The 27,258-nt window shown below is 42.4% G+C and overlaps 1 protein-coding gene across 6 annotated transcripts in view; it reads left to right on the top strand.

The window, feature by feature from the left end:
* Window positions 1–27,258, top strand: part of LOC137536576 (poly(ADP-ribose) glycohydrolase-like) — a 205,517-nt gene that overhangs the window by 157,544 nt on the left and 20,715 nt on the right. For all 6 annotated transcript variants that reach the window (XM_068258820.1, XM_068258819.1, XM_068258822.1 and 3 more), the window contains 4 exons: window positions 246–393; window positions 8,705–8,783; window positions 11,662–11,770; window positions 18,706–18,811. In XM_068258820.1, coding sequence (XP_068114921.1) covers window positions 246–393; window positions 8,705–8,783; window positions 11,662–11,770; window positions 18,706–18,811 — 442 coding nt within the window. The remainder of the gene's footprint in view (window positions 1–245; window positions 394–8,704; window positions 8,784–11,661; window positions 11,771–18,705; window positions 18,812–27,258) is intronic.

Here is a 27,258-nt window from a genome sequence, read left to right on the forward strand (position 1 = left end):
TACTGAAAGAAGAGTATTCCTGTTCTTCATATCAGCAATTTGAAAACAGCAATTACACCCTTAGTTGCTCAATAAACAGTTTATTCAATTTGTAATTTTTTTTTTAATTGAATAAAATTGGACTAGGCACACCATAGCCTAATTGTTACTTGCTCTGTTGGATCCTTTTGGACTTTACTAGTTGACTGACTGACATTATTGTTAGTGTGTGATCCCAACTATTGTTGTTTCTTTGTTTTTGAAAGGTGGATTTTGCTAACCGCTACGTTGGTGGGGGTGTGACTGGCAGTGGTCTTGTTCAGGAAGAGATTCGTTTCATCATTAATCCTGAGCTGATAGTCTCTCGACTTTTTACAGAGGAATTGGATTATAATGAGTGCCTTATTGTCACAGGTAAGTGTCCTCACATTGTACTGAAGAGACTCTCAATGAAGTGCTTATTTAGCTGCATTGGTCTCATGAAGCAAATCTGAAGTTTAAGTAAACTTATGAGCAGGGCCGGCCCGCCCATGAGGCGGGGTGAGGCGGGTTCCTCAGGCGGCAGGAAGTGGAGGGGCGGCACCAGACATAGAGAGGAAGTGACTGGGGAGAGGAGAGAGAGAGTGCAGGCTGCAGTGCAGACGAAGTCCGGCTGATCCTGTGTGGTGCCCGACCTGCCTCCGACCTCGTGCCTGCACACACACCGTGAGTGATCCTCCCCAGCTCCCCTCCGGCTCCGTCGAGGCCACCCGGACTGTCTGTGAACTTCTGAGACCCGCCCCCCATTAGGCTGTGCGCACCTCCCGCCCGCCACCCACATGATGCCGCCGGGCCGGCCTCCGAGTCTGACGACTCTCCGAGCTCAGCTCTGCAGCCTGCGGCCTCTCCTGTTTGTATGTGACGCTGCCTTTGGCGGCGGATGCCGCCCGCTCTGCCTCTGCTGCCCTGCGGCTGATTGTCACGCACGGGCGGCGACGTGACCCGACCGTGAGCGTGACAATGATGAGGCTGGCTCTGGCTGGCTGCCGTCTGTCGCCTCCGGCCGCCGCTCACCAGCCCAGGCCCAGCGCGAGATCCGAAATGGTGGAGGCGGAGCATGCCCGCCGCAGGCCTCAGGCAGCCGTCTGTCCCCTGCCTGCCAGTGCAGGATCATGCATGCGGTGCGGATGCCCGCCCTTCGCCGCCGCCACAGATCCCCGGTGAGTGAGTCAGACTCAGTCACTCACTTGTCACTTACTTTGTTTGCTGCATCACTCAGGGCAGGCTTTTCTTCACGGTCGATTGTGTGGGGGATGATGTAATGTTATAATGTAGACATTAGGGGGGGGGGGCTTGGCAAGGGGAAAAGAAAGAAGCAATGAAGGGGATGACAAAGTCGGGGCAGGGGGGGGAGATGGGGGGCTTGGCAAATGGCAAGGGGAACAGAATCAATGAAGGGGATGATAAAGGGGCCGGGGGGGGGGGGGGCGCCTTCACGATCTTTGCCTAAGGCAGCAGAAAGTCCAGGACCGGCCCTGCTTATGAGATAATGAATTGTATGTGTAGTACAAATAGTAAATAGAAGATTAGCAGCCCACCTCCAATTCACATTGATGGTACGGAAGTGGCTAGAGTGCCTTGCGCCCGTCTCCTGGGCACTACCATCTCCAGTGACCTCAGGTGGAGGCCCAACATCACTGCCATCCAAAGGAAAGCCCAGCAGAGGCTCTACTTCCTCCGCCAGCTGAGGAAGTTTGGCATGGCCCCAGAGATTTTGACCAGCTTCTACTCCGCCACCATTGAATCGATCCTCTGCTCTTCCATCCTGGTCTGGTACACCGGCGCCACCGCCAGCAAAAGGCTCACGCTTCAGAGGGTCATCAAGGCAGCGGAGAGGGTCATTGGAAGTCCCCCTACCCTCACTTGACCTCCTTCACAAAAAAAGGCTGAGATTGAGGGCGCTGAGGATCGCTAATGATCCTTCCCACCCGGGTCAGCGCTACTTCTGTCAGCTCCCACTGGGACGGAGGCTTCGGGCCATCGCCACGAGGACTGCCAGACACAGTAACTCTTTCTTTCCCTTGGCCATCAGCCTCCTCAATTCCCTCCACATACTCCCATCAGCACATAAGACTAATTGACGATTAGCCATTTCTATGACTTTTGAAACTGTTAGGGGTAAGGTAAACCGCTGCTCTAGTATGTAACGCAATGTATTAGCAATGTAATGTAAATGTAACTTCTTGTCCTCTGTGTATAAGTGTTAACTTCTACTCTTGCTGTCCTATGCTACCTATCTGTCTCCTTCTTGAGCTATATGTACTAGGCCAAACCCAATTCCGGGCATGACCCAGTCATGCTTAGCGAAATAAAGAATTCCTGATTCCTAAAATAAAAAATGATCATATTTTTATTTATAACATTGCATCAGACTTTTACAGATTCAGTTAAGAATCCACACTGTATTTTAAGCTATATAGCAAAGCAGAGCTAATGATCCTTTAAACTTTCCTGCAGTAAAAGCTTATTTATCTCAAGCTGCCTCTCACTATTTCTTGGCTTTTTAAGTTTTTTAGAAAATAGGACTGAGTTCACCAAGTTAGTCGACTAGCACTAGCTCATATAAGCTTTTTTTGCATAGATAATGCAAGTGTTTAACTCTTCCTGTACTGGAAAATATGATACTCTTTTCTTTGCTACTAATGTTCTATTTATTATCCATACTGCACATACAATTCATTATCTCATAAGTTTTTTTTCCCGCTTCAGATTTGCTTTAAGCCCTGAGAACGTCAGTTTAAATTCATGAATGTTACTTAGTTTTAAGACTAAAGCAAGGGTCACACTTGCCTGTTTTTATGCACTTTTTATGCACAGAAAAATGTATTTAAAGTGAGAACATGTTAATGGGCTAGTTCACACTTGAATGCATTTTTGGCGTGTAGAAAAAAAACTGACATCCTGCAGCATAATTCTGCACATGGTATGCAGAAAACGTGCAGAAAGTAAAACACTTAAAGTTCAACTCTAGTTGCAAGAGTCCTTTTTAGTTTTGAAAAGTGTGGTGAAGGGCTAGGACATCTATCTCTCAGGCTTCTGTTTCTGTCTGTGTCCACCATTGCATAGATGTTCCTTTCGGAGATATGATCTGTCTCTTATCCCTGGTGCTGTGTATATATGAGAGATAGGTAGATCAATATTAGGAGAGATGAAATGGGACAGTTGTGTGGAAGAATAGATGAGTGGTTGATGAGGCAGTGACCAGAAAGCAGATAGAATGACTGAATGATAGATGGAGGTGGATGAGGATCAGGATAGGCAAGTAAGAGGTGGACACAATAAGGTGGAATGATAGATGAGAGCTGGGTAGGGGAAGGGTGTTTAAGTGTCAAAGGAGGTGTTCAAACAACCTCTCTTGTGGTGTCCATTGCTGTGTCTTTTTGTCTGCTACCCTTGTGTGCTCTAAGCTTGACTGTTTTTTGTCCCCATTGCTTCCCTGGATTGCCTAACCCTGCTTCCTGCAGGGAGCGCTGTAATAATGAACCATCACAGCTGCGCCAGGTCTCCTCTTCCTCCTGGCAGCTGCACACTTTGTGCTTCCCACCTCTGGCTCCTAACCGCATTGCACGTGATCGTGTGCCGGAGGAGGGTAGCGTAGAGCGATTGGCTGCTGGGAGGACTTCCGATGCTGACTGGTCAGGTAAATATGTCCACACAGCACCGATGAGCTTACTTTGCTTAGGGGCAACAAATGTGATGGGGGCCCCATTATGATTTTGTCTGCGGGGGGCTGTTGATACACCCCTTTGCTTATACTCTAGTTTGCCTAAAAGCATTGCAAAGGATTTGGGGTACTTGGGACATTATGTAGTGTATCAAGAGAGTTGCATTTCCTCTATCTTTGAAGTTGGAAAAATAAGTAGTTTAGAGCTTTGCAAGGTCTTAGGTGTTTGGATTGTATGTACGGTAATTTTTGTAGTTCGATATAGTAGGTAATAGTGCTACATACTGTAGTTAAGGGTATTTACAATGTCTGTTTAGTGAAAGGAAATACCAAGGTTACATAATCTCATGTTTGCCAATTTTTGCCTCACATTTACTTTACATTTACAATTCTTCTATAATTTAACTGTAGTTTCTCCATGATTTTGAGGACTTGTAGCTGCAGTTGTAATATGAATGACTATTTTGGATGATAATTGCATCCTTAATTTAAGTATATTTTTTTTCTCAAACCACTTTAGTTTATTAGAATGTCTGCTAATGAATTACAGTGACGTGATGTTCTGTTCCATTAATGGGAATGGCCATTTCATCATTCCTGTTATGTGGCTGGCCATCTTCCATCTTTCTTCTCTGGCCAGGCCTCTCCTTCTGCCACACGTTGTAGTCTAGATAAATTACAATCCTCCTGACTGAAGCTTCGTGACTTTACGCTAATGGATGGAGCTATGCAGCTTTAATTTGCTCAGTAGCTTGAGCTATTGGATAGAAATTGAATTTGCTGTGATTTTTGCTGCATCTGCTTAGCATCCACTTAGTAATGGTTATTGTAGTAGTCAGTCTTTTAACATCAGCTACGAGATGTCCGAGCAGCAGTCTTAGCAAGTCTTTAAAGGGGAACTGAAGTAAGAGGTATACGGAGGCTGCCATATTTATTTCCTTTTAATCAATACCAGTTGCCTGGCTTCCCTGCTGGTCTATTTCTCTGCAGTAGTATCTGAATAACACCAGAAACAAGCATGCAGCTAGTCTTGTCAGATCTGACTTTAAAGTCTGAAACACCTGATCTGCTGCATGCTTGTTCAGGGGCTATGGCTAATAGTATTAGAGGCAAAGGATCAGCAGGGCTGCCAGGCAACTGGTATTTCTTAAGAGGGTAGGATTTTGTTTACAAGCTTATTCAAATATATACAGATTATTAATATGTATAAAGCTCTGGGGAACTTTCTAGAGTATATAGTCTTATCACTAAATGTCCTGAGAGGAGTTCACAATCTAATCCCTACCCTAGACAGTAAGTTGTTTCCATATTATTATGTATTATATAGCGCTGACATCTTCTGTATTGCCTCACAGAGTATATGTAGTCTTGTCACTAACTGTCCCTCAGAGGAGTTTAAAGACTAATCCAGGCATGGGTAAACTTGGCCCTCCAGCTGTTAACGAACTACAAGTCCCACGATGCATTGCAGGAGTCTGACAGCCACAGTCATGACTCATAAAGGCAAATGCATTGTGAGACTTGTAGTTCCGTAACAGCTGGAGGGCCGAGTTTGCCCATGCCTGAACTAATCCCTACCATAGTCATATATTCATTGTAGTTTAGGGCCTATTTAGAGGGACGCCAATTAACTTAGCTTTATGTTTTTGGGTTGTAACTTTACTGATGCTACACTTACGTTATTTGTGAAAAGCACACATTCATTTTTTTTTTCATCACATAAAATAGAACTATGCTTAAAACAATCCTAAAGACGTAATTTAGAAGACATCCGAGGTGAAAATAAGCTAATGAGAAAAACAATTGTATCTATCCTCCTCCTCCGAAAAATGACTTTTTTTGATATTCCAGTTTTATTTTATATTTAAATCTAGTTTTTATTGTTTCATTGATACCAGAGCTCGAATTATTGAACCTTTTTATCTCTTTCCTGCTCTTAGAAGACATTTACTGACAGGAAAGTTTTTTTGTTTTATGGCTGTAATTACTTATCAGTGAGGGTTATGCTATAGTCTGACCCAGTCCGACCCGGTCAGAAACTATCACTTGCATTCCTGATGTTTAACTCTTTCACGCAGAGAAAGAAAAAAAAACACAGCCTAGTTATTTGTGTGCTTGGCACTGTACATACACATGTCAATCTCATCACGTCATGTCACCTCGGTTGTCCTTTAAATAATGGACATGAGCTACATCTTGAAGTAACAGACATGCTTTCCACAGTTAAGGCTTGTGCATACTCTAGACTCAGGAGTAGAAATGTAAATTGCTTTATTAAAGGACTTCCGAGGCAACAAACATAATCTATTTTTACTCACCTGGGGCTTCTTCCAGCCCCCAGCAGCCTTAACCCCAAACCTCCTAGGTGTCCTCGCTGGCCTCCCACAATGATCACGACCCGCCGGCAGGGTCGGCTCTTCTGTCATCCGCTGCGTTCTGCGTAGTAGTTATGTGCAGGTGCAGTATGTGCCAGATGATGTGGATGCACAGAAGAGCCAACCCTGCCGGCAGGTCACAATCATTATGGGCGGCCATCGGGGGCTGCGGCGAGGGACTGAGACGGCTGCTGGGGACTGGAGGAAGCCCCAGGTGAGTAAACAGATTTTCATCCTCCCTCACCTCAGAAGTCCTTTAAAGGAGTTATCAGGCAAAAATTAATAAAACAAGCACTACTTACCTGTAGCTTCCTCCAGCCCCAAGCTCCCAGCATTTCCCTCGCCGCAGCTCTGCACGCAGCCGTTCACCGCAGCTCTGTCCCGGTCCCCAGCGATGACGTCAGGCCGACCTCCAGGTCTGCCTATACTGCACCTGCGCGAGCGGCACTGTCAATCACTGCCACGTGGACCAGAGCGGACTGCACAGGCGCAGATCTACCTGGAGGTCGGCCTGACGTCATCGCCGGGGCCGGGACAGAGCTGCGGCGAACGGCTGCGTGCAGAGCTGTAACGAGGGACATGCTGGGAGCTTGGGGCTGGAGGAAGCCCCGGGTAAGTAGCGCTTGTTTTATTAATTTTTGCCTGATAACTAAATTTCCCAGCAAAATAAGCACAAGTGTTTATGGTCTGTCCCCCACTTGTTGCTCTGAATCTCATCACCTGGACTAGGCATGGCTGACTATATGCTTTCTTCCCGCTAGTTCCAGGCACTCCCAGTACTCTAGGCTTTTTGCACAGCATTCTCTCATTTCCACATCAGAGACTAGTGTTGGTATTCGAATTTCGGAGCCTGCATTCAGAAACCTGATTAATGCCAAACACAGTGGACTGTGACCCTGTCCACTAGCTTGGGTGCTGAAGTGCTTTGCTTAAATATGGTGTTCGGCATAATTCAGGATTCCGAATGCTGGATCCCGAATTCGAACTCCAACTTAGTGACTCAATAGGCGTTCTAGCCTCTGTGTACTTTAAAGTGTTCCCGAAACCACATAAAAAAGAAAATGTATACATACCTGGGGCTTCCTCCAGCCCCCTGAAGGCTGATTGGTCCCTCGCCTTCCTCCTCCACCCTGCCTCGACACTTGGTGCATGCGCAGTCCAGCCGAGCGCGCTCCCTCATCTTGCTCCTGTGGCTGGCAGGGTTCTGCGCCTGCCCAGTAGTACTGCGACGGGAACGCAATGGGGTGCACTTGCGTGCGCACTACACTCTGACTCGGTCACTTACCGCACCCATAGTGAAGGATCCAGGCAGCAGAGGAGGACAGCGAGGGACTGATCAGCCTGCAGGAGGCTGGAGGAAACCCAGGTATGTATACATTTTCTTTTGTCTCCGGTTTCCTTTAACAAAGTGTTACTTTTTGGAAAAAGAAAAAAAATTGCATTTGACTAACTGTACTTGTGCCTAGGTTGGTACAGACATGGTACCGGAGTTATCAGAGTGGGTCCAGGGAGTATCAGAACTTATCTTAGCCTGTCTGTTAAAGGGAAAATGTTCCATATTAATTGTTTCAATGTATATTTTGCCTAGAAAACTTCTTTAACCACTTCACCACTGAGGGGTTTTACCCCTTGAGCACCAGAGCAATTTTCACCTTTCAGTGCTCCTTCCATTCATTCGTCTATAACTTTATCATTACTTATCACAATTAAATGAACTATATGTTGTTTTTTCCGCCACCAATTAGGCTTTCTTTAGGTGGGACATTATGCCAAGAATTATTTTATTCTAAATATGTTTTAATGTGAAATTAGGAAAAATGTGGGAAAAAAATTCATTATTTTTCAGTTTTCGGCCATTATAGTTTTTAAATAATGCATGCTACTGTAATTAAAACCCATGAAATGTATTTGCCAATTTGTCCCGGTTATAAAACCGTTTAAATTATGTCCCTATCACAATGTTTGGCGCCAATATTTTATTTGGAAATAAAGGTACATTTTTTTCAGTTTTGCGTCCATCCCTAATTACAAGCCCATAGTTTATAAAGTAACAGTGTTGTAACCTCCTGACAGAAATATTTAAAAAGTTCAGTCCCTAAGGTAACTATTTATGTATTTTTTTTTAATTGCAAAAAAAAAAAATGGGGAGTGTGGGAGGTAATGAGTTAATTTTTTGTGTATAAGTAATGTATTTGGATGTGAAAAATGCTTTAGGGTGTAGTTTTACTATTTGGCCACAAGATGGCAACAGTAACTTTTTGTTTAATGCGACCTCCAAGCGTCCTTCCAGACGCTTGGAGGAAGTACTAGGAGACTGGGAACGTTTGTTTTTTTCACAATGATCGCGCTGCTTAGCAGAGAAGCAGCGGATCATTGCGGGGCTTAGATCAACGAGCGGGAATGGATTTTCCCGTTCATTAATCTCCGGGCGAGCGGCCGGCGGCCTGTTTACCCGCGGGAGTGCGCGCTAGAGCGAGCGGGAGCGCAGGCAGCGGCGGGAGCGCGGAAATCCGTCCCTGGGGGTTAAAGGATGGAAAAAGGGATGGAGAAATTCGTACGGGCGGGGGTAAAGTGGTTAAAGTGTTAAGAAAAGGTGAAATGGACAGTTAAAATTGTTTTTTTTTGTTCTGTTTTTTTGCCGGTACAGGTGCCGAGCAATACAGTGAATACAAGGGATATGCAGAATCCTACAAATGGGACCGTGTTCATGAAGATCTAGCTCCTCGGTATGTATGTTTTTTTATTATTGATTTTTTGTTTCACAGTATAGATTTCAGCTAATATGATTGAGGAAACTAGTAAAGTTTGGGTTTTAAATTTATAGCCAAGCCTGTGATTGTCTTTTTATCTTGTTTATTAAAGTAAACCTGTAATGAAGAAAGTGCCCCTAGAGGGTGCTTATCTTGGGAGGGGTAAGCCTCTGGATCCTAAAGAGGTTTCTCTTGTCCTCCCGTTCAACCTCGGTCTTGCACTGGGACCCCTGAACACTCCAGAATTATAACAAGCGGCTCACTTCTCGGACTCTAACAAAAATAGCTGAGCCAGATTGGTCCGCTCTACTGCACAGGCCGAGCTGATCGGGCCAAGCTATTTCCGCCAGAGCCCAAGTGGTAATCCACTAATTGCGCCTGCGGGAGGCGTGTCACGTGCTTGTTATGATTCAGAGCTTCTGGTGCCCCTGGGTGTACTTGCCTCAGGAGGGGGAAGCCGCTGGATCCTAAAGAGGCTTCCCACCTTCTCTCGTTCATCCGCGTTCCTCCGCTGGGACCCTTTCGAAAGCATGTTGACACACAGAGACCGCACGTAGCAAGGGCTCTTCTAGCCCTTGCTATGTGCGGTCTCTGTGTGTGAAAATAGGACTAGTGGTCTTACCTGGCTTCATGTTGTCCAGATGTTACTTAAAGGACAACTGTAGTGAGGAGAATATTTAGGCTACCATATGTATTTTCTTTTCAACAATACCAGTTACCTGGCTACCCACGCTGATATATTTGTTTGCAATAATGTCTGAATCACACCAGAAACAAACATGCAGCTAATCTTGTCAGATCTGACAATAATGTCAGAAACTCTGCATATGCTTGTTTAGGGTCTATGGCTAAAAGTATCAGAGGCAGAGGATCAGCAGGACAACCAGAGAACTAGCATTGCTTAAAAGGAAATAAATATGGCAGACTCCATATCCCACTCACTTCAGTTGTCCTTTAAGATCATGCAGTAATTTTCCACATTTGACTTTATATGTGGAGGCCTGATGAAGGGTCTATCCCGAAACAAGTCAACGTTGTCGCCTCAATACTTACAATTGCACTAATCTTGATGTTAATCACTGCTGTATGTTTCCCATCATCGGCTATGAAATATGCTCCTTGAAGCATACCTTTTATGGATATTTTGCACGACTTTTGTCTTCAATAAAGACTTTTTGTATTTTTGCATATAAACCTTTTTTGAGTTTCTTTAATATCTTTTATACATATCCTTGTATTGGTATAAAGTTTATGTGGGTGTTGTGGCACACCTTTAAAGATATTGTCCCTCATATCTCCCTCTATGCAGAATATGGTTAACAAGGCAGCGACAGAATGCTGTTTTGAAGGGCTCTTCCTCCGCAGCAGCTTGACAAAGAGGGAGAGCCCTTCAAAACAGCAATCTGTCCCCTAATCTCATCATCTGGCGTTGTTCTTTTGCAGCAGATGTGACAGGGGTTACACAAGTATTCAATAAAAGGTAAGTATTTGTGGTCTTATCCGTCAGTGTCTGAAGTAAAGCATTTTTAACACCACAACCAACCAAACTGAACACTATTTTGATGTATGGAATAGGGCAATTTGAATGTGGGTGAGGTAGAGTAAAAGAAACTCCCTTTGTTAAAGGCGATTTGAAAATATTGTTTGTGCAAATGCTGTAAATTGGAGAAACAAAATAAAGATGCATCTTGGGCAATTCTGCAAACAAAACAAATACTATGATGATACCTTGTTCTCCAGTTGAGCCAGTAACTCTAGATACCTACCGTATTTTTCAAACTATAACACACACTTTTCCTCCCCCAAAAGTGGGGGTAAAAAGTCCCTGCGTCTTATAGTTCGAATACAGGGAGACCCGGACTAACGCCCGATGATACAAACAGATGACCCGCCGCAATGTCAGGGACTCCCTGTATTGTCCCCATGTCCTGCTGTACAATGTTAAAATGAATTATTTGCACCCGCTATTACTCACCTCATCCTAAGAGCCTGCGGCGATCACCTGCTTTCCCCCTCTGCGTGCGCGGTGTCCCTCCCATATCTCGGTGTCCTGAAGCTCCCGCAAAAGTAATTAGCAGCAGCAGCAGCTGCACGCAGTTATCACTCATCTTCATTCCTTAGCCTGTGGCAATCGGCTGCTTCTGTCTCGCACTCCCCCTAGCTCTGGCACTTCCAGGTCAGACGCGACCAGCCGCTAGCGAATGAAGGAGACAGAAGCTGCTGATCGCCGCAGGCTCAAGAGAGGAGGTGAGTGATAACTCCGCGCGGCTGCTGCCGCTAATTACTTTCACAGGAGTGGGAGTTTCAGGACACCACGGCCACAGGAGACACACCGCGTACACGGAGGGGGACAGCAGCTGATAAACGCAGGCACTTAGAATGAGGTGAGTAATAGCAGCTGCAGCTAATTCATTTTAACAGGCAACACGGGGGAGACACTGGGGACATGGAGGGAGAAACGGGGGGACATGGAGAGGGATACAGGGGACATGGAGGGAGACAACGGGCACATGGAGAGGGACACAGGGGACATGGAGGGGGACAAGAGGTAGGCACAGAGGGGGACAAGAATCGGACCTAAGGGGCACACAAAGTGGGACAGGAGGAGGACACAATAATTGGGGGAAGAACACCCACATAAATGGGGGGGGGGAAGAACACCCACATGACGCCCCTGGACCATAGACGCACCAGGTTTTGTATATTTTTATTTATTTTTTTTGCCCTCTAAATTTAGGTGCGTATTATAGTCCAGTGCGTCTTATGGTCCGAAAAATACGGTATTTATTTTTTTAAAGAAGGTTGGTCTTTTTTTTGTTTGTTTGCTTTTCAACTCTGTTCTTTTCATACACAGGGACAGCTGGCAGAGACGCACAACTGAAATTGTTGCAATTGATGCTATTCATTTCCGACGTTATATTGATCAATTTACTCCAGAAAAAATAAAAAGAGAGCTGAACAAGGCAAGTTAACTCAATGTTCAGTTTAATTTTGCTAATCAACTTTTTGAACTAATTATGTTCTGTGACTTTTATTAATTAACAATATAAGAGTATATAGCATTGTATACTGTGAAGCAGACAATGAAAAATTTGCTTCACCATAACCATTAACACTTAAGATTGGTGGTAACACGCTGTATACGTTGCATTACCATGCCGCAGTCTGTTGTACAGCACTGTGAGTGTTGCATTAGTGGAACATTGCAGTGTGGCGAGCCGCATTACAGAGCCGCCGTTATGTCGCACTGCAATGCACCGATGTAAATATGTCCGGGATTTGGGCTATAATGGAAGCCTGAGATGTATATACTGTTGTATTTATACTTACCTGGTGCTTCCTCCAGCCCCATGAGGACGTGGGCTCCCTTCCTGTCCTACGCGGCGCTCCTTTGTTCCATGGTAGCTTCTATTATCTTCAGTCGGGTTCTTCTCCGTTTGCGCGGACCTGCTTCGGATGTTCCCTGGAGCATGACGGAGGCTCAAGCGAGCCGGGACCTGCATGCGTCAAACACCACAACTGAAGAAGATACTGGAGGTGACATGAGGCACCAGAGCAGCCGGGGAGGATGACAAGGGAGCCCATGATCCTCATGGGGCTGGAGGAAGCCCCAGACAAGTGTAAATCAGGCACAGGAAATCTACTTTAGCAGAGAAGACATTTTGGCTGCAATTTCCTATAAAATGATGTTCAATTTTCTAAAATGCCACTGCCTATCTGTATACCTGAGACGGTATACGTTAAATAAAGCATTGTACATCTAGTACAAACAGATAGGCAGTGGCATTTTAGAAAATTGAACATAATTTAACCACTTAATGACAACCTGACTTATAAAAACGTCCTGCTAGAGTCGCTTAATGGCTCCCGGACGTTTTTATAAGTCAGACAGTGCTGCTGCCGCTGTGCGCGTGCACGTAAAAATAGTCGGGAAAACAAAGCCCACCAAAGAAAAAATACACCTTTGTTTCCAAGTACTGTATTGTCACCATACTTTGTACTAGGGACATAATAAAAATCTTTTGGTAACCAGGACAAATAAGCAGATAAAATGTGTTGGTTTTATGCACAATAGCGGCGTTTATAGTAAAACTATAGGGGATGACATTGGAGAAATAGTGTATTTTTTCATTTTTTCCTTGTTTTTCCCTGTAAAATGCATAGAAAATAAAATAATTACTGAAAACAAATATCAACCCCAAAAAGCTCAATTGGTGGTGAAAAAAAACAAGATATAGATCATTTCATTGTGATTAGTAGTGATTAAGCTATTGGCAAATGAAAGGGATGAGCACTGAAAGGTGAAAATTGCTATTGTCAGTTAGGGTAAAAACCACTTTTGGGTGAAGTGGTTAATATGAAATTGCATTCAAAATGTCTTCCCTGCTAAAGTAGATTTCCTGTTTCATTACAGAGTCAGAGGCCTGGAACCCACTACAAAGCGCCATCGCTAATCGTAATCGCTAGCATTTTTAATGAGCGTTTTGTAAGCGATTATGAGTGTTTTCTGGCAATTTTGGTAGCGATTTTAAAAAGTGTGTTTTGCCAGTGATTGTGTAGCGATTTGCGATTAGCATTTTTAATTCTGATTGGTCCTTTCAGTTTTAATTTTTTTACAGTGTGCAGTAATTTAAAAACGCTAACAAAATCTCTCTGTGTAGGTTTTGACGAGCGATTACGCCAGTGTTTATATACTTTATATCACAGAAATGCTAACTAACTCTAAACGCTAAAAATGCTGGATGTCCTGCGTTTGCGACATTGGTAATCGCAATCTCTCTAGTGGAATTTGGCCCATCCATAAACATTTGATGAGCGTTTAGAGAGCGAAAAAACTCTAGTGATTTCCTTAAACGCTCAAAAAATTGCTCTAGTGGGTTCCAGCCCTAAAGCTTGCCATCCACTACTCAATGTGGCCAAAAAATAGATCCCTTTCAAATCATAATGTGATCTGAGAAGGATCTATCTAATGAATCCTTCCACACACTGCACATACATTGTTAATAGATTTGAGCATGATCTCTATTATAATACATTGAACCGCACAGTTCCACTGTTCGATGCAGTGCAAAGCTATAGGCCGTCGATCTGCCACAGTTCCTGACCAGCCACCAATCTATATCTTCTGCCTGGTATGATTGACCAATTCGATTGATTTAGGATGAAAAGCGATCTGATGATCAATCAGGCCAGCATGTTGGGGTATCAGTTTGTAGCAGATCAATTGAATGATCAAATCAGCTGGAAATCAGACAAGTTGATGAGTGTATTATCACCATTAGAACAGAATCCAGGTTTAAGTATTTAAAATGGTTAAAATATCTCTTTTCTGAAGCCTTATCATACGGTTACATCATCCAGAGGTGTACCAAGGCACACGTCTTCTGCTAGGAAGGAAATATTCTTTGATGTAGGTAGAAAGAAGAGAAAATTAACTCCTGTTTGCAAAAGTAAATGGAAGGAAAATTCAGGATGACCGCTTTCTGACTGCACTGATCATAAGTGGAGGAATGAAAAACTTTCTACAAAAAGAACATTACTTTTTATCCATAGGCATCTAAGACCACTTTATGGACAGTAAGAAGTTAGGATGTCATGTCAGATTAAGCGTTTATGAAAGGAGCACAGAGTAACAAAGCAGCTCGGGTGACCCAAACCACTAGCAATGTATAGCGGGATAAAAGAGACCGAAAAGCCCTCCTACTAATAAGAAATGCTTGGTGAAATTTTCTTTCTCAAAACAGAAGGAAATTTGCAATAATTCAGCTATAAGTGAACATTTGTGGTTACCCACAATGCACCACTACTGAATATGCTAATTATCTCTTTTCGCCCCTGTAAGCCAGGCACGCATCCAGAACCGCTGGTGTATAGCAAGCCTATATATAGCTTTAAATATTACACATCCCCACATGTAGACAGCCTGTTTCGGGCTTTTGACCCTCATCCGTACATGGCAGGGATTGATATGGCTGTATGGGATAGGGCTTGGACCAGTACAACAGAGTAACCGAGCAGCTCGGGGTGACCCAAACCACTAGGAATGTATAGGAGCACCAAACAGAGAAATACGGAGGATGTCATCTTTATTTTAGTTTAAAATGTAATGCCAGGCGCAGTTGCATTTCCCATGTATTTACAGTCTCCATCTACCTAAGCTTTGTTCAGAGGAATAATTTGCCTGTTATGAGACTATTCATGTAGTCTGTGTGGGTGCAGCAGAAATATTACAAGTCCAGATTCTTATACTTCAGGCTGCAGTTAGGTCCTAATAGCATGCCTGGTAAAGCATCTATTCCATTTAAAGTCTGCCGCTAACTTGTTATTGTGTCCATGTTTCAGAGCAAGGCAGGAAATGATTTTGCCTACACCTTATGGTCTTTAATTACAATTTTAAATAACTGGCAGGCATGAAATATGCTTTGTTATGCCCCTGGGCATTCCTCGACCCCCTCTTTTATGACCCCATAGAGAACACTCCCTTGAATCAGTCATCTAGTTGCATCATGTTCGTTGTGGAAACATTGATTTTCATTACTCTTTTCCGCAGGTAAAATATTGGCCTGCGTAAAGTATAGAAATTCCGTTCTAATCAGTCAGCAAGTCTGTGTGAGAAGTACATTTCCATTTTCCAGCTATTGCTTTGGTTAAGATAAATTTGGTTTTGAGATTTTGCGTGACTTTAATAACAGCACATCGATCATCCAAAAAAATGGTTCTAAAAAGAAAAGGCATGAAAAGGAAGGTGCAGGAACAACTTATCCATTGAAAGTGTGCTTGTGACAGCTTAATTGGTAGAACAGATTCCTTAACAGTTAAATACATCTCAAGTCTGGCTAGGAAATTTCAGTCGCCTAAACAACTTACCTGACACAGGCTCGTTATTTAGACTGAGATTATTTAGAAAATGGATAACTTTGACTCTCCACCGAGTTTTCTAGACTTGTGTTTTGAAATATATATACTTTTATATTAAAAAAATAGTTTTCCTCTATTGTGAAAACTATTACCTGCAAGGGGTAAAGTAGTTTGTTATCTAGGAAGTCAAAATAAAGCTGTGTTCTGTTTCTGCTAGTATCTTCAGATTGTGTTTTCCTTAATATCTTTTTTTTTTTCCTATAAAATTCTTTTCACTGAAAAAGTACTCATTTACAGAACAAGTATTTTATAGTCACATGACAGACCAAAGTAATTAAAGCCTTTTTTTATTGCAGTTGAAGTAAAAAGTCTCATTGGAGGCTAAAGAACTGGCTTTGCTGCAGGTCGCAGCAATGGGGGGTTAATTGGAGGGGATTGAACCCCCAGGGTGGGGGGATGCTTCATTTGTTTTGGGGGGAGGAGAGGTTATTCAAAGCAACACTCTAAGGCCACATACACACATCAGACCATAGTCTTTGGAAAATGAAAGATCACAGACCAATCTTACCACCCTTCATGTAGTATGAGAGCCATACCTTCCCAGTCTTTTCTATGGAGCTGAACTCCCCATCAGAAAAAATCTTTGCAAGATGCTGCACACACAGATGCTGTACAGACACAAAAGATCAGTATCTGCAAAAGATCTGTTCCTGCCAAAAATCCATTCCTGCAAATTGCAATGATAGTCTATGAGATCTGCAGATCATCATACACACATGATTTAACTGACATTCATCTGCAGATCTGCAGATCTGAAAATCCATCCTGGTGGATCTGATCTGCAGATGAATGTCAGTTAAATCATGTGTGTATGATGATCTGCAGATCTCATAGACTATCATTGCAATTTGCAGGAATGGATTTTTGGCAGGAACAGATCTTTTGCAGCTACAGATCTTTTGTGTCTGTACAGCATCTGTGTGTGCAGCATCTTGCAAAGATTTTTTCTGATGGGGAGTTCAGCTCCATAGAAAAGACTGGGAAGGTATGGCTCTCATACTACATGAAGGGTGGTAAGATTGGTCTGTGATCTTTCATTTTCCAAAGACTATAGTCTGATGTGTGTATGTGGCCTTACAGTCACATCCTTGCGTTTTCAAGGGGGTTCTGCTACAATGTGAATATACTGTAGATAGGTTACAAAGTGGTTAAGTGAGATTATACTCAAAGTAATTTTTCCCTCTAAAATATTACACACTGTAAAAAATGAATATGAAGCAGTGAGACTTTTTGAATGCATATTTGCAGCTCACTGAAGCTAACTGATATCATTGTTGACTACAGGACATATTACCAGATATACTCCTAGTGAAGTAACTAGAGATCAAATAAAGGAGAGAAAATTCTCCGCTTCACCCTTTTATACAGCAGAAACCTTTCTGCCTTATTTGCACAGTGTATAGGCAACCAGCACAATCTGATAATTGTGGTCGGCAAAGGTAGGCTTATCAATTAGCAGCTAAATTTAGAGGGAAGACAGAGTTTTAACCCTTGAAAACCAGTCCAATGGTTTTAGCTGTTAAATGTAATCTAAAGTCTAAAGCACTAAGCATAAAATTGAGTATAATACCAATTTAGTGCAACATCAATATTTTTACTCATACACTTTCAGTACAGTTTAGCCAAAGACAATTTTGATGTAATTTATCACTTTCACCAGCTCTCCATCTCAGTAGTGATAACATAACCATCACATTTTTACCATTCATTGCCCTGTTGTAAATTGCACATTGACTGCACCGCCAAGACTTTAGCCATTTGTTACCATTGCAGGTTATTGTCGCTACACTCACAACCATAAAGTGATCACTATTGGTCACATCAGGATTGTAGTTTGTGGCTTTGTTGTTCATTATAATATAAACATTTAATATATATACAGTAAAACCTTGGATTGAGACTAACTAACTAGATTTGAGATCGTTTTGCAAGAAAGCAAACATTTTTATGAAAATTTGACTTTATAAACAAGCAACGTCTTGATATTCAAGCTCCGAACCAATACATGTGTCACAACATCACAACTGAGCCAATGGTTCTTCTCCCTTTGATACTGCAGGATTGTACTTAATCTGAGTGCAGGGACTGTACAATGTCACATTTCCGTGAAATCCCTAACAGGAGGCAAAAACATCTGTTTATTGGATAAGTTCCTTGTTAAAGCCACACAAAAAAAGGTTTGGGTGGGCCAACAGATAGCAATGATTCTGTTCGTTATAGTGAAAGTCGACTTTACATTTTTATTTTATAAAGTACTTTGTATCAAATATTTTCTATAATTGTTTTTGGGCTGTGAAGTAAATCATCTGAGTTTCCATTAATCCTCATGGGGAAATTGGCTCTTGAAGTGCTTTGGATAAAAAGCATGTTTCCGGGAACAAATTATGCTCGCTAATCAAGGTTCCATTTTACCCAAATAAATACAAACCAATCTGAGTTTGTTTTTTTTTTGTTTTTTATTTAAACTATTTTTACCAGATAGAATAGGCAAAAATGGTTACCGCTTATAAACCACTTTACACTCCCACAAGCATGCAGGTTCTCCTGTCGGTACTGCCTCCACTTTTCCGCATTTGCTAGTGTGATTCCCCCCTTCCCAACAGCCAATCCTGCTGCTATCTTGCTGCTGTTATCTTGCCAGTTCCCCTCTCCCCGTTATCCAGTATATTAGCAATGCAGACCAGTGTGAGTTTGGAGTGTGGCGACAGTTGGAGAGGAGCCTAGTGGTGGAGCACAGGAGAGATAAAATATAGTGTAAGGATGGGGCGGGAACGCACCGCTGCAGAGATGGACACCAATAGCTGTGAGATCAGCAGGGAGTGTGATGCTCCACTGCATATTCTCCATTGACCAGAATTTAAAACCAATATTTCTTTGAAGAGGCCATTTTGGGGCTAAGAAAATCTCTGTTCATATTTGAATGAATATGTCAGTTAAAAATATATTTGGTAGCACTGAACAATCTTTCTTTTTTTATTAGGCTTACTGTGGGTTTTACAGAGAAGGTATCCTACCTGAGAGCCTTTCAGCTGTGGCAACGGGCAACTGGGGATGTGGAGCTTTCGGAGGAGATCCCAGGTTAAAAGGTGAGTAGGAAATGAAAAGTAACATTTATTTTTTAAGTATGTTTCAATGTAAATTTGCGGCTATTTGAAACATTATCTAAAGGTGCTGTTGGGAGGAGAGCAGTGGGAAAACTTTGCTGGTCTTGCTCTCTATGAAGCTGAAAATACACTGGTCGAAGTGGCTAACAGATTGATCCCTCTTAGATCATAGTGGGATCTATTTGATTGAATCCTTCCACACACTGTACAGATATCCAATGGATTTCATCATGAAATCTATTGAAATCTGAGGAGCTGCGCATTGCCTGCCAGGCTTCTAGCGATATAGCTTCTCAGCTATATCCTCCCTCCCCTGGGCGTGCAAAGTGCAGGCAGCGGAACTTACACCCACCTGTCCGCCATTGCGAGTCTTCCTTCTCTCCACAGTCGCCACAGCGCTCCTCCCTAGGACATACACATCCCATTGAGCTTTATCCTTAGTTGTACACCTTAACCCAACAACCTATTTTTCCACTCATCTGTACATAGTTTAAATCAAATCCCACCTATCATTTCTAGCTGTACAAGTATATCTACTGAAGAGTTACACTTTCTAGTTTCAAAATTGGGTTCTCTTGCTACCATATATTCTTTTATTTTATCATTATTCTCTCTTGCCATCGTATGTATATAGAGTGCTCTTCTTTTCCTTGTAATTTATCAGTGTGTATTTACAGTACTTTTTGGCTCCTGGACAATGGCCGTGCCAGGTTTAGTATATTTTTTCCCCCTGGTTTTTGCCCTCCAAACCTAGGTGCACCTTATAGTCTTGAGGTCCTTATATGCCAAAAAATATGGTAGGTATTGCATGGGGAGAAGGAGAGGGCAGCTCTTTTAGCCAAGCCGCACCTGATATATCCTGGCTGCAAAAGCCACTTAGCCATTTTAAAGACACATCAAGCTATAACCGTTTTACTGTCACCAGACAGTAAGACATTAGTTCCATATATTGCAATACATGTTGTGCAGGCTGTGTCATGTCCCCTTTTGAGATAAATTGAAAATAGCACAATGATTTTGGAACCCACATGCAAATTGTGACTTGGGAGCTAGCTTACCAGAAACGAAATGGTGCAGCGCAGCCAGCACGTCATGTGCTCTCACCACCTGGGGGCATCACCTACACTGCACCCCAAAAAAAGGAACAGTACAAATTGCATGGGGAGAAGGGAATGGCAGCGCTCTTAACCAGCAACAATTGATTTATACTGGCTGATGTTGTGCCTTCCTGTCAGCTCCGATCATTTAACTGCCTCCTCTGGAAACTGATGAAGTATGTAGCTGATGGACTGGCTTTTACATATCATTTTGCCTAGCAGGTAGACTTTAGCCTGTGGAGCAGGGCTGTGGAGTCGGTACAAAAATCCACCGACTCTGACTCATCAGGTTAGTATTCCGCAGACTCTGACTACTCTAATTTGCATATTACAATCTTGCCATATTTATTCCCTTTTAAACAATACCAGTTACCTGGATATCCGGCTGATCTTCTGCCTCTAATACTTTGTCATAGACTAAAACTAGTCCTTGGTAAGAGTACTTGTAGAAGGCACAGACAGGAACAAAGAACATCTATCAGGCCCTAGGCAATGTAACTGTGGGTACATGTAAGTGATGTGCAGGTACTCTGCAAGGGAATGAGGGGATTCTTCCTCTATTACACATTCTTCATGCACAAGCTGAACATGGATCAGGCCCTAGGTAATGTAACTGTGGGTACATGTAAGAGTGATGTGCAGGTACTCTGCAGGAGAATGAGGCGATTCTTCCTGTATCACACATTCTTCATGTACAATCTGAACCAGGTTTATAGGTGATAGACAACGGTAACAGTAAAAAAGGGCGCAGGTGGCTAGTGGACAAATCGGGCGCCGCTATTCACTCCCATAATAATCATCGTTTACTGGTCGCCGAACAGGAAAAAAGGGCGCCCGAGAATAATAACGTTTTCCAACGGCGCCCGAAGATTTTTCATGTTTTATAACTGCTTGTGATGATTTACGTTTCCTATTTCAATAAAACATTATTTTAAAAGTTATCCCTTAGTGTTTGTAAAACATTATTATTCACGAAACAAAGCGATCAGTACGTAACGTAAATTGTACTATACTTACTGTTTTTAAAACATTATTCTACACACAATACAGTGATCACTAAGGAGGGTCTTAGGTTTAGGCACCAACAGGGGGGTCTTAGGTTTAGGCACCAACAGGGGGGTCTTAGGTTTAGGCACCAACAGGGGGGGTCTTAGGTTTAGGCACCAACAGGGGGGGTCTTAGGTTTAGGCACCAACAGGGGGGGGTCTTAGGTTTAGGCACCAACAGGGGGGTCTTAGGTTTAGGCACCAACAGGGGGGTCTTAGGTTTAGGCACCAACAGGGGGTCTTAGGTTTAGGCACCAACAGGGGGTTCTAAGGGTTAGGGGTAGGTACAGGGAGGGTTACTTAGTAATTTTTTTTTTAAACGTTATTATACGTTTCACTATTTAAACGGAAGATTAACGTTTTTACAATTGCCGATTTCATAAATGATTTATAACTTTATAAAACATTAATTTTAAACGAAATACAGTACAATTCATTTTTAAACGTTATCCATGCTTATCGTTTAAAACCCCGCGCCCTTTTTTCCCAGCGCCCTCTGTGTTAAATGTGCACAACATTCTCGGTGGATTTCCTGCAGCTCTGCAGGGAGTGCATATGTAGGGTATAGTACTACTGTGTAACAAAGTAAACCTGAGACAGATGAAATTAGTTTTATACGTACCCAGGGCATCCACCAGCCCCCTCCAGGTTAATCAGTCCCTCACTGTCCTTCTCCACCACCTGGATCTTCTGCTATGATTCCAGGTACTTGAGCCAGTCGGGCGTAGTGCGCATGCACACACCCCGCCACCGGGAGTGTACTACACCTACGCAGCACTATTGCGCAGGTGCAGAATGCACATGGCTGTGAGAGCAGCATGCGGCCGGACTGCGCTGACTGGCTGAATTACTGGGACTCCTAGCAGAAGATCCAGGTGGGGGAGGACAGCGAGGGACTGATTAGCCTGAAAGGGGCTGGAAGAAACCCAAGGTATGTATAAAACTTTTCTCTTCATCCGTCTCGGGTACCCTTTAATTCGTAGTCATCAAACCAAATTTTATCAACCTATCAAATAATTTGATGTCCTGAGCAAAGGGAGTGCATAAATTTGCATAAACCAGCATCGGCGCAGAATTATTTCCATCTCATTGAACATCTCGATTAGTGACACAGCTACACATCAGGCTTTATTCTTACAACATAGGAGTTATTTGGATGTTATTTAGTATATATAAGAGATTCCTGTGTACACATCCTATATACAGTCACAATCAGATATGTATATCTGACTTTAAAAATACGGGGACTGCGTTATTGAAGAAGCACAAGTAACTATTTTTTGATTGGTTTATTTCATTTTTGTGGACTAAGCAGAGCTATTACTGTATATATAAATTATTTATGATGACTATTATCTGAGAAATAGAGCATTTTATCATATTTTCTATTTTAATTACAGTTTAAATTCATTAGGAGTCCGACTCCACGGCTGAGTACTTTGGTGTTGTCTATGCTACCTTTAAAGGACTTACGAGCTGAAGCAACAAAAAAAAAGTTAATTACCTTAGCTGAATGTCAGACCTCAGGGCAGACGGATCGTGTCTCCCTTGCTATTTGTAGACCCTCTGTTATGTTAATCCAGCTATCATTAGTGGCCCCGACCCTGGCCAGGGTCGCCTTAGCTCATGACGATTAGAATCGCCGCTTTAAAACTCCTCTGCCTACAGCCCTGGGAGCGCACATCGTCGCTCGGTATACTGTTATACGTCATGTGGGTGTCACCACATGACAGCCCACATGACTGACTGCACTTCGAGCCAGCCGCGCCCCCTCAGCACAGAATACCAGCGCTGAGCGAGGGAGGACGTTACCTAGCTACAGGATTTGTTTACTGCAGATTTGCAGAGTACTTTATTTTATTAAAATCTGCAGTAAACAAATCCTGTAGCTAGGTAACGTCCTCCCTTGCTCAGCGCTGGTATTCTGTGCTGAGGGGGCGCGGTCGGCTCGAAGTGCAGTCAGTCACAGTGACACCCACATGACGTATAACAGTATACCGAGCAACAATGTGCGCTCCCAGGGCTGTAATCTTGCGCAGCCGCAGTACTGCGCAGGCAGAGGAGTTTTAAAGCGACGATTCTAATCGTCATGAGCTACGGCGACCCTGGCCCGGGTCGGGGCCACTAATAATAGCTGGATTAACATAACAGAGGGTCTAAAAATAGCAAGGGAGGCACGGATCGTCTGCCCTGAGGTCTGACATTCAGCTAAGGTAATTAACTTTTTTTTGTTGCTTCAGCTCGTAAGTCCTTTAAGATACTTTATAAAATATTTGGGAGCTTCCACACATGATGCAAATTGTCACTTACATCTCATTTACCTGTCTTACAAATCCGAGTATATAACAACCAGGCTATAGTGCAGACAGTGATATAAATGTGTTTGTGTTTTGATGTTCTGTATAAATTAGTAAGTTTAGGGTCTGATGGTAGAAAGGGTTCAAATGTGTAAAATTTAATATAGGAAGAACATAAAATACAATTCATTGCATATATCAGCTTACTTTGTCCTGTTTTCGTAATGAAAGGCAGCACTGTAGGTCAGATTATTCAATAAGGTCATGGAATATGAGCGTAGAAGGAGAAATAAACCAATCCACAGTGATGAGTTGAGTCTCTAGAGAGGACGAGAATTCCAATCACAGGATGTCACTGACAAGCTCTGTGGTTGATGGGTGTTAATCTGCTTGTGTTATTGTTCATATTGATAAGATAGGAAGTGTGAATGAAGTAAAGCCAGCTGTAGACATCAACATTTGGTGATTGAACTGTGGTGTCCTAGTCATTAACAGGTTTGACTGTGGACTTTAAATATTGACTAGGGAGAAGTAACATCACCCCATCAGCCACAGGCAGATTATTTGATGTTAGATCTGAAACAACCCAGCTTCTCAAATAAACTACTCCTGGCCGTACATTTGTTGATTTTTGCGGCTGTTCGACCACTCGATTCAGATTAACATCGATTCGGATGAAAATTGGTGCCGCAACAAGCATGCCTATTCGACAATTAAACCAATTTCAGGCTAAAATTGTTCCTGTGCATCGGTCAGAAATGTTGGGCAATCATTGACTGACGTGGTTGACTAAATGTGCGCAGGTAATTACATGCAGTATCGCTACGAATGACAAATGAAACGGAACCCCCAGCTGATGTCACCCCAAATGTTAGCTGTCCCCCTGGTGCTCATGCATGAAAATACTTTATCTGTCTGCTTTCCACGAGTGTCTGCGCTGTACTTTCGCGTTTGCGTCCAACTTGACTACCGGCATGACCAGTGTGACGTCACACACCCCACGTGGTATACGCTAGCAGCCACGTGGAGAGCCAATGCGGAAGTATGGTAGATACTCAGCGGTAGCAGTCGGGTAAAGTATTTACATACGCGAGCACCGGAGGGACATTACCATTTGGGGTCAGCGGTGGTGCCGGGTCACGAGGCTGATTGCCAAAAGATTTCATGCTGAGATTGATTGAGAATAGGCCTGTGGTGTATGGGCAGCCAACATATTTCTCTCTGATCAGAATCGATCAGAGAGAGATCTGTCTCTTGATCGAATCTGCCCATGCATCGCTAGATGTATGTGCATCTTGATTGACACTGGGCCACTTTAAGTTTGGCACAAATATTAAATACTTGTATACTCTATTTCCTTAAACAGGCACTGCAATGACATATAGTAGAATGTAGTAAATTATTATTGTCATGCTAAACTTCTGGCTGTAATACTTGAGTCACTGTCTTGTGTACACGGTACCAATATCCAGACATGTGCCAGAGATGCTTGATGGGGTGCAGTTCTTTCCTAAGAGATGCTCTGTGAACACTTGGTGGTTTTCCTTGCCCAGAAGCTTACCATGGCTGAGGAAAACTACAGTAGGTTTGAAAGAGAGTGCCTAGCTATCAAATGGGCCTTATGGTGCCCATACACAATACAATAAAAACGTTCGATTTTTCCCAAATCGAATGACAGTCAAAAATCTTTTTTTTTTTTTTTTTTTTTTATCAAGAAATTCAAACGATTATCCCGTTTTTTCAAGAAAAATCTGATCGGACATGCTGGAAAAATGTTGATGATGTGTGTTGTAATTCTATCATGTATGTTAAATTGTATGAAAAGATCTTTTAGATCCTAAATCCTAAAAGACTGTAATCTTTATTTGCATTGTCTTCATGACAAGATTAAATATTGAAGTATATGTATGATTATTATCATTTTATTATAATTATATATTTTTTTACTAAAGTAAAGTAAGTTTGTCCTCATCAAGGAGAATCCACAGGCACAATGCAACTGCAATTTTGTCCTTCTTCCTGTTAGTTATTAGAGACATTTGTAATCGTTCTGTGGTAAAAATTCCCTTAGCACAAAAAAAAAAAAAACACCAACACTGTGAGGTAAAACACACCTATATAGTTGTTCTGAGGTAATGTTAACTTCACAATAGATAAATTGAACCACTCAGAGGAAAAATACAGCTCAATAGATGCTTTGAGCTACAACTGCCGTCTGTGTTAACTATCTGAGGTAAAATACAGTTCGAGCTGAAAAAAAAAAAAAGAGATTCCAGTTGAGAAAAATGTCACGTCCGATCGAATAAACCATTGGATCGAATACTTTATTTTGTATCTTGATCTTTTTTTCTTAATTTGATGTTTTGGCATATTTTATCATTTTCCCCGGATTTTCAGCCTAATCGAACTTTTGTGTATGGTACCTCGAAAACAACTATGCGATTTTTTTTCCAATGTAACGGGATAATCAAACTAATTTATCTAATTGAAAAAATTGTACCATGTATGGGCACCATTAGAGGGACTACGGTAATATTTTATCTAGTGACTGACTACTCTCTCAAGTTGTATGTCTCAAGTGAAAAGGAATGCTTGTGTCACTCAGTGCTTTCAGCTTTAGAACATTTAAAATTCATGGTAGAGCACAGAGCTGAGAAGCTACAAGGTAATTTGGATGTAGTCTCCAATATGTTTGCCCATATAAGATTAAAAATAAGGTAGTTGATATGTAGAAGAGGATTTAATTGCCTCGTTTTGGAGCCAAGCTTCTGGCACCTCAATTACTGTACAGTAGTTCTTTGATGCAATTGTTGATTAACCACTTTACCCCAAGGCGGTTTTTACCCTAACGGACAAGAGCAATTTTCACCTTTCAGTGCTCATCCCTTTCATTTGCCAATAGCTTAATCACTACTAATCATAATGAAATGATCTATATCTTGTTTTTATCACCACAAATTGGGCTTTTGGGGGTTATTTGTTTTCAGTAATTACTTTATTTTCTATGCATTTTAAAGGGAAATACAGGAAAAAAATGAAAAAATACACTTTCTCCAATTTCATCCCCTATGGTTTTAATATAAACACTGCTACTGTACATAAAACCCACACATTTTATCTGCCCATTTGTCCTGGTTATCACAAGATTTGAATTATGTCCTTAGTACAAAGTATGGTGACAATATATCGTTTGGAAATACAGGTGTATTTTTTTTCGGGGGTGGTTTTTTTTTTACAATTTTCATGTGCACGGGGATGCACGTGCACCCGCGGGAGCGCGCACACGCACAGCGGCATGAGCACTGTCTGACTTATAAAAACGTCCTGCTAGAGCCTCTTAAGTCAGCATGTCATTAAGTGGTTAAACTGCACTTAGGTGAAGCCTATATTGGAAAACTTCTCTACAAGACACTCGTTAGTCTGGGACTGGAAAGAAAAGACTAAGGCCTCCTTTCCACGGACTGTTGATAGGCAGTGAAATGCCTCTCAAACTCCCTCAACTGCTCACTGCTGCCTGGAAACTGCTTGTTGCTGCATAACTGCTTACTTATGCCTGGTAACTGCTTGCTAAGCACACAGCTCAACAGTCCGTGGAAAGGAGGCCTAACTGGTATATTTATTTATTGTATTTATAAAGCGCCAACATATTACGCAGCGCTGGTTTAGGTTACAGACAATATTTAGGCGTGACATAGAGCAAAATGACAGTACATGAATACAAGAAAGACCACAGAATGAGTACAAGGTAATGTTTAGTCACTGGAGGGGAGCATGGAGATTAGGCAAGTTAGGCTCACTCAGATGCATAGCATGGGTTCACAGTAATGGAGGTGATCATGATTAGGTAGGACACAAAAGGAGGAGGGCCCTGCCCAAAGGTATACTGAATGGTCAATAAAATAACAAGTTTGAGTTTATGCAAGACTTATGCTAATGTTATGTAAATGTATGCCACTTGGCAATGGACCAATCAATTGCAGCAGGTGCTG

Source organism: Hyperolius riggenbachi, chromosome 10, assembly GCF_040937935.1.
Source record: "Hyperolius riggenbachi isolate aHypRig1 chromosome 10, aHypRig1.pri, whole genome shotgun sequence".
NCBI lineage: Eukaryota > Metazoa > Chordata > Amphibia > Anura > Hyperoliidae > Hyperolius > Hyperolius riggenbachi.